The 15,515-nt window shown below is 38.8% G+C and overlaps 1 protein-coding gene across 1 annotated transcript in view; it reads left to right on the forward strand.

Moving 5' to 3' along the window:
* LOC126232687 (Down syndrome cell adhesion molecule-like protein Dscam2) overlaps positions 1–15,515 on the forward strand; it is a 408,767-nt gene that overhangs the window by 269,087 nt on the left and 124,165 nt on the right. The window contains exon 20 of the mRNA XM_049942816.1: positions 10,195–10,334. Coding sequence (XP_049798773.1) covers positions 10,195–10,334 — 140 coding nt within the window. The remainder of the gene's footprint in view (positions 1–10,194; positions 10,335–15,515) is intronic.

Consider the following 15,515-nt stretch of genomic DNA (forward strand, 5'->3'; position numbering starts at 1 on the left):
AACTACAATGAGTATGGGGAGGGGAGTGTTGAGCAGGCAGAAATTTCGTCATCCTGCCAACCATGGGAATGTATTCTGCATACTTTGGCTTTCTATGAACATCTACCATGTTTAAACTGTAGTTTTCCTGATTCCTTTTGCACTCAGAATCAGATTAATTTGAAAATTGGATGAATACTCAACAGTAACATACATTTTTGCAGGAGACACCAAAAGTCTAGATGGGAGTCAGTGACATACTTATGAGTTCCATGCAACAGTGTTGTCGATGTTCACCATGGGGTATGATGGGAATGACTTGGGGTGTGTCAGCTGCTGGCTCTACACAGCCAATGAAAGAGCAGCAGGCAGACAATCTGTTTGGAAGCAAATGTCATAATAAATTCTGACATCAATATAGAACCAAAATCTGCCATGTGTTCATAAAAAAAGCTGCTCTGTTCTCGGGTTACACAGTAACCACAACCTCAGAAATTGCAACAGATTTGGATGAAACAGCCAAATATTTGTGACACAAGAGGTATAAGATTCACAACCATCATATTTGGATGACGACAATGATGATTAAAAATAGTGATACCACAGATGACAGGATAAGTAAACAAATAAGGAAGTGAAGATAAAAATCAGTGTAAACTACTTCTTTGTTTATTTTATTTCTTCTTTTATTATCAAAATATAGATTTCGTCAAGATTGAACAATGTCTGGGTGACATTTTCACAGTTAGTATAGAAGGAATGGAGAATGTCTCTTAAGAACATGCCAAGTGCATTGTTACCTGCTTTCTTAAATAAATATATTTTGCATTTATTTGTGTTGGATTTGGATGTTATGGTACTCAATGTTGCCACTTCAACCGTGTGGTCACTAACTTCTGTATCTAGCATGATTGTTGGTCACTAATACTTCTAGTACATCACTGCAACCAGTTACACTTTGTTTGGACTCAAAGAAAGCATTTAACACAGTTCTGCATGAAATTTTATGCCTACAATCGATTTTAAACATTTATTTTTTCCATCATACCAAGGAAAGGTTAAGGTCACTATCAACAATAATTGTATGAATTGATGAGATGACCTATTAGAAATGAGACTCGAATTTTCCATGAACCCTGCAGCAACCATATTGTCTGAATCTGTTGTTGGTAAAAGGAATTGTTTATTAATTTATTTCGATTTTTGAAGGTAACTTTTACCTATATGACCACCCAGCAATGTTATAGGTTACTTTATTTTCACACCAAGATAAACTACTTCTAATAGCAACAAATAGGCCACCAGTAACTGAACTTGTTTTATTCTTTCTGTACACTGTTAAGTCCTTGGTAAAAACTTCAGCTAAACTTATCTCTGGCTTTAGTCACCTTTCAGTACCTACAAAAATTTTTGCTGCAGTGCTTTCTATAAGCTTTTGCTGCTCTGGTTCTTTCCCAACACAACTACAGTAGTCTATATGAATTACTAAATTGAAGCCCCCTCACAGTGTTTTTCTGTCTGTATGTAAAAGCTAATCAAAGGAACTTTTGTAGGGATTTTAATACAGTTTTAACTAATTGACAGACTTAGTCACAAGGAAAGTCTGTGTATACAATTTGCAAATATTTTGTGGAAATTGGCTGAACTAGTGGATTAAAGTGTCCCACCATATTTTTGTGTCTATGTAAAGGTTAGTCTCAGGAACTTCTGTAGGGAATTTGATATGGTTTTCACCAACAGATAGACTGATTCACAAGAGGGGTTTGTGTATATACTCTATTACCGCTATACCAGAGAAGGTGCAGCATTAGATACTTACTGCTATGTGTGCAGCTGGGGTGGGTCCCTATTTTACAGCTATAATGCCACTTATTTCTGGGTCTACCATTTCCCGTGTTTGACATGCTTAAAAAAAAAACCACTTAATGTACAGACAAACAAATGATTACAGTTTCGAAAAAACTGATGATTTATTCCAGAGAATGAGCTACACAAATTAAACAAGTCAGTAACCTGTTAATGTGCCTCTTATTCAAGTGGTTGTATGGCTTGACATTGATAGAGTTGTTGGATGTGCTCCTAAGGGATATTGTGCCAAATTCTGCCCAACTGACTTGCTAGATTCTCCAAATCCCAACCTGATTGTGGCCCCCTGTCCATAATGCTCCTAAAATTCTTAACTGAGGAGAGAGCTGGTGACCTTCCCAGATGAGGTAGGGTTTGGCAAGTGTGAAGACCACTAGAAACTTTGCCATGTGTGGGCAGGCATTATCTTACTAAAATCTAAGCACAGGATAGCTTGTCATGAAGAGAAACAAAATGGACACGGAATATCATCAACATACTTTTGTGCTGTAGGAATGCTGTGGATGACAACTAAAGGGGTCCTGCTACGAAAAGAAATAGCACTCCAGACCTTTTCTCCCAGTTATCAGGCTGTATGGTGGGTGACAGACACGATGGTATCCCACTGCTGCCCAAGGTGTCTCCAGACACATCTTACTGGTCATCAGGACTCATTTCAAAGGGTAATCTATCATTGAAGACAATTGGACTGACTCGATGAGGTTCCAGGCCAAAGGCATGTCTGGAATTGTCTTGGACAATGTGGGATACCAACCTAACTCAGCCCAACAACCATTAGTGACAGTCTGGGCAGTCATTTCTTTTCGTAGCAGGATCCCTATGGTTGTCATCTGTGGCAATATGTCATTGATATTCTATGCCTCATCTTATTGCCTTTCATGGCAAGCCATCCTGAGCGTACATTTCAGCAAGATAATGCTCACCTTCACATGATAAGACTTTCTGTTGCTTGTATTTGTGTTTGCCCAGTGCTACCTTGCCCAGCAAGGTTGCCAGATCTCTCCCCAGCTGAGAATGTTTGGTGCATTATGAGCAGGACCTTCCAACAATCTTGGGATTTTGAGGAACTGATTCACAAATTGGACAGAATTTAGAATGATATTCCTCAAGAGGACATCCAACAATAGTATCAGTCAATGCCAGGCTAAATAAATGCTTGCATAAGGGCTAGAGGTGGGCCAACATGTTACCAATGTGCTCAATTTGTGAAACTTTTTCTCTTGAATAAGTCATCCATTCGTTTCTGAAATTGTAAATATTTGTTTACCAACTTTGGCTCCATACGAAACTGTTATGCGCAGTGACTATATATTATTATAAGGAAGGAAAGGAATACAGCGATCAGTCACATTCCCATTGGTTTTATTATTATTCTTGCTATGCTTCTTTATAAATATTTGCAGCAAAAATATATACATGATAAAAAGATGTGTGTGTTCAGATGCAAATTATGTCTTTTGTTCAGATATCTGAAAATTCAGGTGCATCATTGTTTAGTCTGTAGATATGAATGACCAAATTTAATGTATTATGTTTGTTAGCTGTATTGGGTTTATTTTATAATATTAAAATAGAACTGATACTTTTTACTTACCTTCATGAGGTGAAATATTGATACTGCTGGTAGACACAGACAGAACCTACACACTTTCCCAGTTTTGGGAACTAATAGTTTCTTTCTTGAGAAGGAGAGATCAATAGTTTGGTGATAGTTACAAAGTATTGGGTTGTCTCATAAGTTCATTTGTTTTGCTTGTGCTTTCCGCCTGCAAACCCTGCACCCACCAAGCCCCCAAGGGTAACAGGTACGTAACTGCCCCTATGACATAGATGTCGACAGCATGAAACACCATTGAATATGTCAGTGTGTGTTTGTACCTGGTGTTGGAGGGAACAGCATGAATTTGTGTTTACAAGCTGTGGAAAGCAAGAGGGAACATTTCCAACATATTAGGCTGTTTCACTATCATAAGGCAAAAACTGCCTCGCAATGCCAGCAGAAAATTTGTGCCATATACAGGGACATTGCAGTAATGGCTCAAGCATGTCAGAAATGGTTTAGTCAATTTCAAGCTGGGAATTTCATCCTAACAGACAGACCTCGATCTGGACAGCCAGTGGCTACAGATATGGAATGGCCTGGTGCCATGATAGTCAACAATCCATGAATGACAGTGTGGGTGTTGGCATTGGAGCTCAATGTCACTTGTGCTCCTGTAGCCAGGAATGTGAAGAAGCTGGGTTACATAAATATTTGCAATGTATCGGTTACTCCTGAACTGAGTGAAATAAAATTTGATTCTGTGTGTGTCCATCTGTGACTCCTTACTGAGACACAATGACACTGCTCCTTTTCTGGAATGGCTGGTAACTGGAGGTGAGAAATGGTTCATGTATAGCAGTGCCTGGAAAAGAATAAAAGTATATCATGGTGCAAGAGAGGCCAGCCACCACTATCAGTTTCCAAAGCAGGGCTGCATATAAGAAAGGGTCTGCTATGCACCTGGTGGGATTGCAAAGGTGTCCTCTACTATGAACTTCTTCCAAATCGACTATCACTTCCAAGACATACCGTTCACAGTTAGATCACCTCAAGACAGCCATTGGGGAGAAAAAACTGGATTTGGGAAACAATGTTGTCTTTCACCATGAGTATGCCAGACCACATACCTATATGGTGACCCTTCAAAGGCTGTGTTCTTTTGTAAAGGATGTGTTACCCCAACTGCCATATCTGCCAGACATTGCCCCTTCCAACTTTCATCTATTCTGCTCACTGCAAAATTTCCTGAATGGCATATGCCATATCTCCTTGGAGGACCGCAGACTGAACCTCAAAGAGTTTGTCAACCTGAACCCCCTCCTTCATTTTGGAAGAATTGCATTTTTAAGCTTCCAGAGAAATGGCAATATATTGTTGACAGTAATGGTGTATACTGCAGTAAATATGTAGTTTGTTTAAAAAACTGATCCACCTTATTTAGTTATATTGTGCCCAACCTTGTGTGTGAAGTGTGTAAGCAGACAGGATGACAACTACCCTCTTGTAGCTGTGCTGCAGTCAGGTGTGTTCCCAGGTCTTCTTTGTAATTACATGGTAACAAAAAGTGAATGAACTTATGAGACAACCCAATATTTGTTCCACAGAAGCATGTAATTACGATAATATGTGATGTCGACTCTAGAACCTCCTGTAGACAGTCCTTTAATCAGTGGGTGAACTGACAACAGCCTCACAGTAAAATTATTCCCTTATGAAGTTTGTTGTGAACAATACATCACAGTTTGAAAACAACAGTAACATTTATAAGTTTAATACATGAAAGGGAAATTATTTACAGTATTCATCTCTCAGCCACAGTTTGACACAAAAAGGAGTAAGGTATTCAACCACAAAAATCTTTGACACCCACTCAGTGATGTAAAGAGTTTAATAGCTATTAAAATTAATTTCAGACACAAGCTTACACACACACACACAAACACACAGCCTGCATGGGGTACTTGAAAGTCACATAGACAGTTCATGGAGATATATGTAATATAAAGATGAGCATTGTCCTTTTAAAAATTGACAACACAATACTGTCACATGAGAGGTAATACTGGAGAATGTGGGATGTCTGTGACATACCATTGTGCCTTAGAATTCCCTTACTCACTACCAGCTGTGACCTGAAGTCATACCCGATGGCTCTTGTAATGTTACTGTTCAATACTGCATATTCTATGACGTGTATTCAAACCAGACATTAGTCATTATTTTGAGGTGAGTTGCACCAAAGAACACATTCACATATGAAAAGATGAAACTTTACTGAGCTGATTATCGTGATGGTGACATTGTTGTCTTCTATAGAGGCATGATAATTTCTGCAGGCCCTCTTGGAGTACAAAGAAAATTAACTGATAAAATGATTGTGATAATTGGGTACTTCTCAATAAATTGAACAAGGTAAAGTATTTGAACTTTTAAATGTTTGTAATCTGCTACATTTCCCATATTATGATGCTACAAATTGTACAAACACAACCAATAATGTAACTGCTTTCTGTAGCCTTGCAAATGACTTCCACTGCTTCCTACCAAATCAATCCACAATGAAGAAGAAGATAAATAATATACAACACAAAGAGATTACATCTCTATCAGAGACAACTTCTGGTACATATTTAGCAAAATCAATAGAAGTGAATTTACAGAATTTTATGTAAAACATTTAAGATTGTTTTAAGTATGTGGAATATAAATATTTAAGCATAAAATAGTTAATTTATATGAACATGGATTTATACGAATTTAATTTTTATGTAAACAAAGATACAGGTACTCACTGCTATCTTAGGATTCCCAGTGCTTCAATGTTTTGATTACATTACTTTCTCCATACCATGATGCCAGGAGTAATGCTGATGTGAGCCTCCAGAACATTGGAAGAATGGGTCATTTCCCCATGTTGCCACTGTGCCCATTGACAATAGCCATGTTGGGTGGCGCACGACAACTATAGATTGCTGAATATAATGTGATGTCATTCATGAAAAGTCAATGCTTCCTCATGACAACACCTCAAAAGCAGCTATTTGTGTTGTGGTGTTAATGGCAGCCTAAGAATGAGATGGTAATATCCTAGTCTGGTTGTTGCTAGTTTCTGACTAAACGTGCAGGATGAAAGAATGTTGCAGGGAGTCCATTATTTATTTTCAGATGGCAGTCGCAGGTGTGAATGGGTTGTGATGAGCTCAGGGCACAATACCGCGACTCTTCTTTGTGATAGGGAGACATGGTCAGCCAGAACCTTGATGATAAATATTATATTCCCACACAGTCCAACATTCGGCCGCTGTTACAGCTGAATGTCCCATAAATCTGAATACTAAACAATTTGACTAGCCAACCAATTGGAGACCAACAATGAGGCCCATTTTACACTCTACCAGATGCTGATAAAGCTTTCTCACATGAGTATGTGTCACCTTCATGTCTCTGACAGTGATCACTCAACAACTGCCACGGTTCATTATTTGTTACATACATTAACAGTCCTGCTAATTACACTAAACATGAACAGCACTAATACACTCTGGAGGCCATTCCATTTGTCACAGAGAATTGCAACTACTATCATTTACACACGTGCATATGGTGTCCGTGCGTACAAAGTTACATTTACAGTTGACCATATCTCCTACACCCATCACTTTTTTACTGGGTAAAATATTCCAGAAGTAAAATTGTTCCCCATTTGGATCTCTGGATGGGGAATACTCAGTAGGATGTTGTTATCAGGAGAAACAAAACTGATGTTCTATGGATCAGAGCATGGAATGTCAGATCCCTTAATCAGCCAAGTAGGTCAGAAAACTTAGAAAGGAAATTGATAGGTTAATGTCAGACGTAGTGGTGTTCTACAGATCAGAGCATGGAATGTCTGATTGGGCAGGTAGGTTAGAAAATTTAAAAAGGAAAATGGATAAGTTAACGTTAGATATAGTGGGAATTAGTGAAGTTCTGTGCCAGGAGGATCAGAACTTCTGGTCAGGTGAATACAAGGTTGTAAATATAAAATCAAATAGGGTAATGCAGGAGTAGATTTAGTAACAAATAAAAAATAGGAATGTGGATAAGCTGCTATGAACAGCATAGTGAATGCATTACTGTAGCTAAGATAGACATGAAGCCCACACCCACCACAGTAATACAAATTTAAATGCCAACCAGCTCCACAGTTGAGGAGCAGATTGAGGAAGTGTATGAAAAGATAAAAAAAAAAATATTCAGACAGTTAAGGGAGATGAAAATTTAATAGTCATGGGGGACTGGAATTTGATAGTATAAAAAGGAAGAGAAGTAATAGTTGAATATGGATTGGGGGAAAGGAATGAGAGAGGAAGCTGCCTGGCAGAATGTTGCACAGAGCATAACTTAATCATAGCTAACACTTGGTTTAAGAATCATGACAGAAGATTTTAAATGTGGAAGAGACATGGAGATCCAGAAAGGTTTCAGATTGATTGTATAATGGTAAGACAGAGATTTTGGAACCAGGTTTTAAATTGTAAGACATTTCTGGAGGAGATGTGGACTCTGACAGTAGTTTATTGGTTATGAACTACAGATTAAAACTGAAGAAACTGCAGAAGGGTAGGATTTTAAGGAGACGGGAGCTGGTTAAAATGAAAAAACCAGAGGTTGTAGAGAGATTCAGAGGGAGCATTAGGGAACAAGTGACAAGAACAGGGGAAAGGAATACAGTAGAAGAAGGATGGGTAACTTTGAGAGATGAAATAGTGGCGGCAGCTGAGGAGCAAGTAGGTAAAAAGAAGACAAGGGATAGTAGAAATCCTTGGTTATGCAAGATGTTTTGAATGTAATCAATGAAAGGAGAAAGTATAAAAATGCAATACATGAAGCAGGCAAAAGGGAATACAAACATCTAAAAAATGAGGTAGACAGGAAGTGAAAAATGGCTAAGCAGGAATGGCTAGAGGACAAATGTAAGGATGTAGAAGCATTTATCACTAGGGGTACGTAGATGCTGCCTACAGAAAAATTGAAGAGACCTTTGGAGGAAAGAGTACCACCTGTATGAATATCAAGAACTCAGAAGGAAAACCAGTCCTACATAGAGAAGGGAAAGCAGAAAGGTGGAAGGTATATATAGAATGTCTATACAAGGGAGATTTACTTGAGGGCAATATTATGGAAACAGAAGAGGACGTATATTAAGATGAGAAGGGAGGTATGATTCTGCGAGAAGAATTTGATAAAGCATTGAAAGATGAAACAAGAAAGAAAGAAAGATGAATCAAACTCACAGGAGTAGACAACATTCCGTTGGAGCTACTGTAGCCTTGGGAAAGCCCACCATGACAAAACTCTTCCATCTCGTGAGCAAGATGTATGAGACAGGCGAAACACCTTCAGACTTTAAGAAGAATATAGTAATTCCAATTCCAAAGAAAGCAGGTGCTGACAGGTGAGAAAATTACCAAACTACCAGTTTAATAAGTCACAGTTGCAAAAAACTAACACGGATCTTTTACAGAAGAATAGAAAAACTGGTAGAAGTGGACATTGGGGAACATCAGTTTGGATTCAGGAGAAATATAGGAACAAGTGAGGCAATACTAACCCATGACGTCTCATAGAAGATAGGTTAAGAAAGGCAATCCTATGTTAATAGTATTTGTAGACTTAGAAAAAGCTTTTGACAATGTTGGCTGGAATACTCTTCTTTCAAGTTCTAAACGTAGCATGGGGTAAAATACAGGGGACAAAAGGCTATTTACAATTTGTACAGAAGCCAGATGGAAGTTATAAGAGTTGACGGGCACAAATGGGAACCAGTGGTTGAGAAGGGAGTGAGGCAGGATTATAACCTATCCTTGATGTTATTCAATCTGCATATTGAGCAAGCAGTAATGGGAAAAAAAGAAAATTATGGAGTAGGAATTAAAAGTCCTGGGAGAAGAAGTAAAAGCTCTGATGTTTGCCGATGACATTGTAATTCTGTCAGAGACAGCAAAGGACTTGGAAGAGCAGTTAGACAGAATGGACATTGTCTTGAAAAGAGGATATAAGATGAACATCAACAAACACAAAATGAGGATAATGGAATGTAGTCAGAGTAAATCAGGTGATGCTGAGGGAATTAGGTTAGGAAATGGAGACACTTACAGTAGTAAATGAGTTTTACTATTTGGGAAGCAAAGTAACTGTTGATGGTCAAAGTAGGGAGGATATGAAATGTAAGCTGGCAATGGCAAGAAAAGCATTTCTAAAGAAGAGAAATTTCTTAACATCAAGTATAGATTTAAGTATCAGGAAGTCCTTTCTGAAAGTATTTGTAGGGAGTGTAGCCATGTATGAAAGTGAAACATGGACAATAAACAGTTTAGACAAGAAGAGAATAGAAGCTTTTGAAATGTGGTGTGGAGATAATGAATAGAATTGTGGGAACAGAAACTGGTGGCATAACCTGACTAGAAGAAAGGGTCAGTTGGTAGAACCCATTCTGAGGCATCAAGGGATCAGCAATTTAGCACTGGAGGGAAGTATGGTGGGGGTGGGGGTAGGGGGGGCAGGGTAGAGGGAGACCAGGAGATCAATACAGTAAGCAGATTCAGAAGGATATAGGTTGCAATAGTTACTCGGGGATGAAGAGGCTTGCACAGGATAGAGTAGCATGGGGAGCTGCATCAAACCAGTCTTGTTTGTAATCTCCCAAGCAATATGAGTAGTTAGTAGGTAGCTAACTTTTCACAGAATGATTTAGCACATTATGTTCTGTGCTTTAATGAACTGTCATAATTGTAACTTTGTTCCACATATTTTTTTTATTTCAGTTCCTGGACCACCAGCTGGTATCAAAGCATTGTCTCTGACATCTGATTCTGTACTGGTTTCATGGTTGCCACCAAAGTACCCAAACGGTATTATTACGCAGTACACAGTATACTGCAAGAAGAAACATCATCCACCAAGGGTTGGTTCCATATTGTTTGCATTTGCATGTTTCCAGAAAGATATTATCTCTAACTGTAACAGATCCAGATCTTATACTAATTCAGAATCTGCTAGTCATCCTGTAAGTCAAAACACACACACATACACAGTCTACCATCTTTAATCTGTTGAAACATTTCTTAAAAATTTCAGGTATGGATTTCATTCAAAATACAAAAATAAATTTGTAACTTCTCACACATATATTAATACTGGACTGTGGGAAAAGGATATGATGGAACTATATCAATAAACAAGTACATACTATATGTTCAATGTAACTTATGCATTTCTCACAAAGGGTGCTGGGTCAGGAGGAATCAGTAGATATTGACAAGTATTGACTTTTATCTGCTTATTGTCATCTTTTGTTTCCAAAAATTACTGTTTGAAGTGTCATTTTACAGTAGTATTTTGTAGTTTGTGGCAACAAGATTTTGTTTTTGTCTACATGTAGTCATTTAAGTGATCATTTGGACCATATTTAGTCATTTAAGCTATCATTAATACGATTGTCACTTCTGTTTTTAATTTCTTAGTTTTATATGCTGTGAGAGTGGTGTATTTAGGAGGAAGGAATTACTTATATCTACACCCATCACCCTCCATGCAAAATGCAAAATGCAAAATTATATTGTGCTTATAGTATTTTGTTTGGAAAATGCACCATATTACCAGCCTTAAGTTGATTTATAAGACCATAGTTACTCTACATCTACATAGATATTCCACAAGCCGTAATACAGTGTGTGGCAGAGGGGTACCCTGTACCATTACCAATCATTTCCTTTCCTGTTCCACATGCAAATAGAGTGAGGGACAAATGACTGTCTATATGCCTCTGTATGAGCTCTCATTTCTCATACTTAATCTACAAAGTCCTCACGTGCAATGTATGTTCATGGCAGTAGAACTGTTTAGCAATCAGCTTCAAATGCCAGTTCCCTAAATTTTCTCAACGGTGTTTCTTGAAAAAAAATGTCGCCTTCCCTCCAAGGATTCCCAATTGAATTCCTGAAGCACCTCTGTAACACTTAAGTGTTGTTCAGACCTACTGGTAACAAGTTTATCAGCCCACCTTTGAAGTGCTTCAATGTCTGCCTTAAATCTGGTGTGGTACAGATACCGGATCTCAAACACTCGAATAGTGCTCAAGAATAGGTTGCACCAGCATCCTGTATGCGGTCTCCTATACAGGTGAACCACTATTTTCTAAAATTCTACCAATAAACAGAAGTTGAAAATTCATCTTCCCTACTGCAGTTCTCTAATGCTCGTTCCATCTCATATTGCTTTGCAACGTTATGCCCAGACATCTAAACAACTTGAGTGTGTCAAGCAGGTCACTAGTAATATGATACCCAAACATTATGGGTTTGTTCTTCCTACTCATCTGCATTAACATACATTTTTCCACATTCAGGGCAGTTCATCACAGCAACCGGAAATTTTGTCTAAGTTGTCTCTTATCTTCCTATAGTCACTCAACTTGTGACACCTTACTTTACACACTGGTATCCCATCAGCAAACAAACATAAATTTCTGTTCACCCTGTCTGCCAAATCATTTATGTATATAGAGAACAACAGTGGTCCTATCATACTTCCCTGGGGCACTCCTGATGATATCCTTGTCTCCAATGAACACTTTCCATCAAGGACAACATACTGGCTTCTATTACTTAAGAAGTCTTTGAGCCACTCACATATCTGTGAACTTATTCTGTATGCTCGTACCTTCATTAACAGCCTGCAGTGGGAGACCATGTCAAATGCTTTCCAGAAATCTATAAATATGAAATTTGTCTGTTGCCCTTCATACATTGTTTGCAGTATATCATGTGAGAAAAGGGCAAGTTGAGTTCCACAGGAAGATGCCTTCTAGAACCATACTTATTCTCAGAATATATTCAAGGATTCTGCAGCAAATAGAAGTTAGAGATATTGTTGTGTAATTTTGATGGTCTGCCGGCCGGTGTGGCCGAGCGGTACTAGGCGCTTCAGTCCGGAGCCGCGCTGCTGCTACGGTCGCAGGTTCAAATCCTGCCTCGGGCATGGATGTGTGTGATGTCCTTTGGTTTAAGTAGTTCTAAGTCTAGGGGACTGATGACCTCAGATGTTGAGTCCCATAGTGCTCAGAGCCATTTTTTGACGGTCTTTTCTTTTATCCTCCTTATATACTGGAGTCACCTGCACCTTTTTCAAGTCGGTTGGGACTCTGTGCTTGGCGAGAGATTTGTGATAAATGCAAGCTAGGTAAGGGGCAGTGCTGTAGAGTACTCTCTGTAAAATCGAACTGAGATTCCATCTGGACATTGCAATTTATTTGCTTTCAAATCTTCCAGTTGTTTCTCTACACCAGGTATGTTTATTACTATGTCATCCATACGGGAGTCTGCTCAATGGTCAGCTGTATGTTTGTATGATTCTCATGTGTGAATGGTTTCTTGAACATGAAATTTAGAACTTCAGCTTTAATTTTGCTATCTTCAATTGCCACACCATACTACTTGACAAGGCACTGAATGGAAGCCTTAGACCCAGTTAGCGATATTACATAAGACCAGAGTTTCCTTGGGTTCCGTACAAGATCTTTTGCTAATGTGTGATGGTGGTAGTTGTTGTATGCTTCACACATAGATCCTTTCACAGATATACAAATCACTGCTAAGCTTTGCTTGCCATCATTTGTGCATTCCCTTTTGAACCAACAATGCAACAGCCACTGCTTCCTCAGCAGTCTCCAAATTTCATTACTAAACCATGGTGGGTCTTTTCCATCCTTTATCCACTTACCAGGCACATAACTCTCCAGATCACGATTTACAATCTGCTTAAAGTTTGCCCATAATTCCCCTACACCTGTCTTACTGGAACTACGTGATGCTCCTTCACTGCTCAAGTGAGATGCTAATAACTTATTATCTGCTCTGTCTAGTAGAAACTCTCTCCCAGCTTTCTTGACTGATTTATTAACTTTTGTAATCATAGTTGGTATAATGACATCATGATTGCTAATCTCGATTTCTGTACTGACATTGTTGATAATGCCTGGCCTATTTGTAGCTACAAGATCCAAGGTATTTCCATTGTGTGTGGACTGCTGAGCTAGCTGCTCAAGACAGTTTTCAGAAAATGTATTCAAAAGTATTTCCCATGACTGATTGTCTGTCTGTACTTCTGCAATGAATCTATGAACACCACAGTCTATACGTGGTAGGTTAAAATCTACTTCAACTAGTGTTGCTTGATCTGGGTATTTATATGCTATTGACTGTAGACTTGAATGACTCTCAAACTGTGATAGCAGAATTGGGTGGCTGGCAAAATCATCCAAAAATTTCATGTACAACTGTTATATGCGACCTGATAACTTCACTGCCACACTCAACTTTGACCTCACTAGAGAGAATATTTTTGCTAACTGCGATGAACACTCCCCCTCCTATAACTTCCAAACCGTCTTTCCAATACACAATCCATGATGCAAATAATATCTCAGAGCTTTCCACTTCAGCTTTCAGCCAGCTCTCAGTCCCATGAATAATTTGAGGGCAGTAAATTGAGATTTACAATTTGTACAGAAAGCAGATGGCAGTTATAAGAGTTGAGGGGTATGAAAGGGAAACAGTGGTTGGGAAGGGAGTGAGACAGCGTTGTAGCCTATCCCCAATGTTATTCAATCTGTATATTGAGCAAGCAATAAAGGAAACAAAAGAAAAGTTTGGAGTAGGTATTAAAATCCATGAAGAAGAAATAAAAACTTTTGAGGTTCGCCGATGACATTGTAATTCTGTCAGAGACAGCAAAGGACTTGGAAGAGCAGTTGAACGGAATGGACAGTGTCTTGAAAGGAGGATATCAGATGAACATCATCAACAGCAAAATGAGGATAATGGAATGTAGTCGAATTAAGTCGGGTGATGCTGAGGGAATTAGATTAGGAAATGAGACTCTTAAAGTAGTAAAGGAGTTTTGCTATTTGGGGAGCAAAATAACTGATGATGGTCGAAGTAGAGAGGATATAAAATGTAGACTGGCAATGGCAAGGAAATCATTTCTGAAGAAGAAAAATTTGTTAACATCAAGTATAGATTTAAATGCCAGGAAGTCGTTTCTGAAAGTATTTGTATGGAGTGTAGCCATGTATGGAAGTGAAACGTGGATGATAAATAGTTTGGACAAGAAGAGAATAGAAGCTTTCGAAATGTGGTGTTACAGAAGAATGCTGAAGATTATATTGGTAGATCACATAACTAATGAGGAGGTATTGAATAGAATTGGGGAGAAGAGGAGCTTGTGGCACAACTTGACTAGAAGAAGGGATCGGTTGGTAGGACATGTTCTGAGACATCAAGGGATCACCAATTTAGTATTGGAGGGCAGCATGGAGGGTAAAAATCGTAGAGGAAGACCTAAAGATGAATACACTAAGCAGATTCAGAAGGATTTAGGCTGCAGTAGGTACTGGGAGATGAAGAAGCTTGCACAGGATAGAGTAGCATGGAGAGCTGCATCAAACCAGTCTCAGGACTGAAGACCACAACAACAACAACAAATTGAGGTACTTTATTACGTATACTTCAACAGTTTTCTGATAAAATTATGCCAGTCAAAGTGTCTTTATTCTGAACGCCATTTGACTTTTCTTGTAGCATATTGACTGGCAAGTGTTCTTGGAGCACAACAAACTACTGCCTAGCCTAAAAAGCCCTCATGTGCATGCCACAAGTACTCTGCTACCTGAGTAGCTGCTTCCTTTATTTAGTGCACCCCTGACCTATCAAGGGGAGTCCTACAAATCCCCACATGATAATGCAGGTCTAGAAATCTGCAGCCAAGATTGTCATAGGGTCGACAAAGCCTTCGGTTGAGATCCAGGATCACTCACAGAAGGCACATATGTATCACTTATATTCTGCTATTTGCCCGATTACAACCTTCTGATCCATAGGTCAAAACTGGTAGATAATATAATTTGTATATCAATAGCATGAAGTAGGAAACTATCTGTAGAGGCGAAGTACAGTGTGGACTGCATGTACACCGGGACCACTATGGTAGCTGTGATGCTCCTACAGGAAACCTATAAAGTTAGAGTCATGATAGGCCCAGCAAGCCGGTATTGGACAATCCCTTTGGCTTCAACAATAAAATAAGC

The sequence above is a fragment of the Schistocerca nitens genome, chromosome 1 (assembly GCF_023898315.1).
Source record: "Schistocerca nitens isolate TAMUIC-IGC-003100 chromosome 1, iqSchNite1.1, whole genome shotgun sequence".
Lineage (NCBI taxonomy): Eukaryota > Metazoa > Arthropoda > Insecta > Orthoptera > Acrididae > Schistocerca > Schistocerca nitens.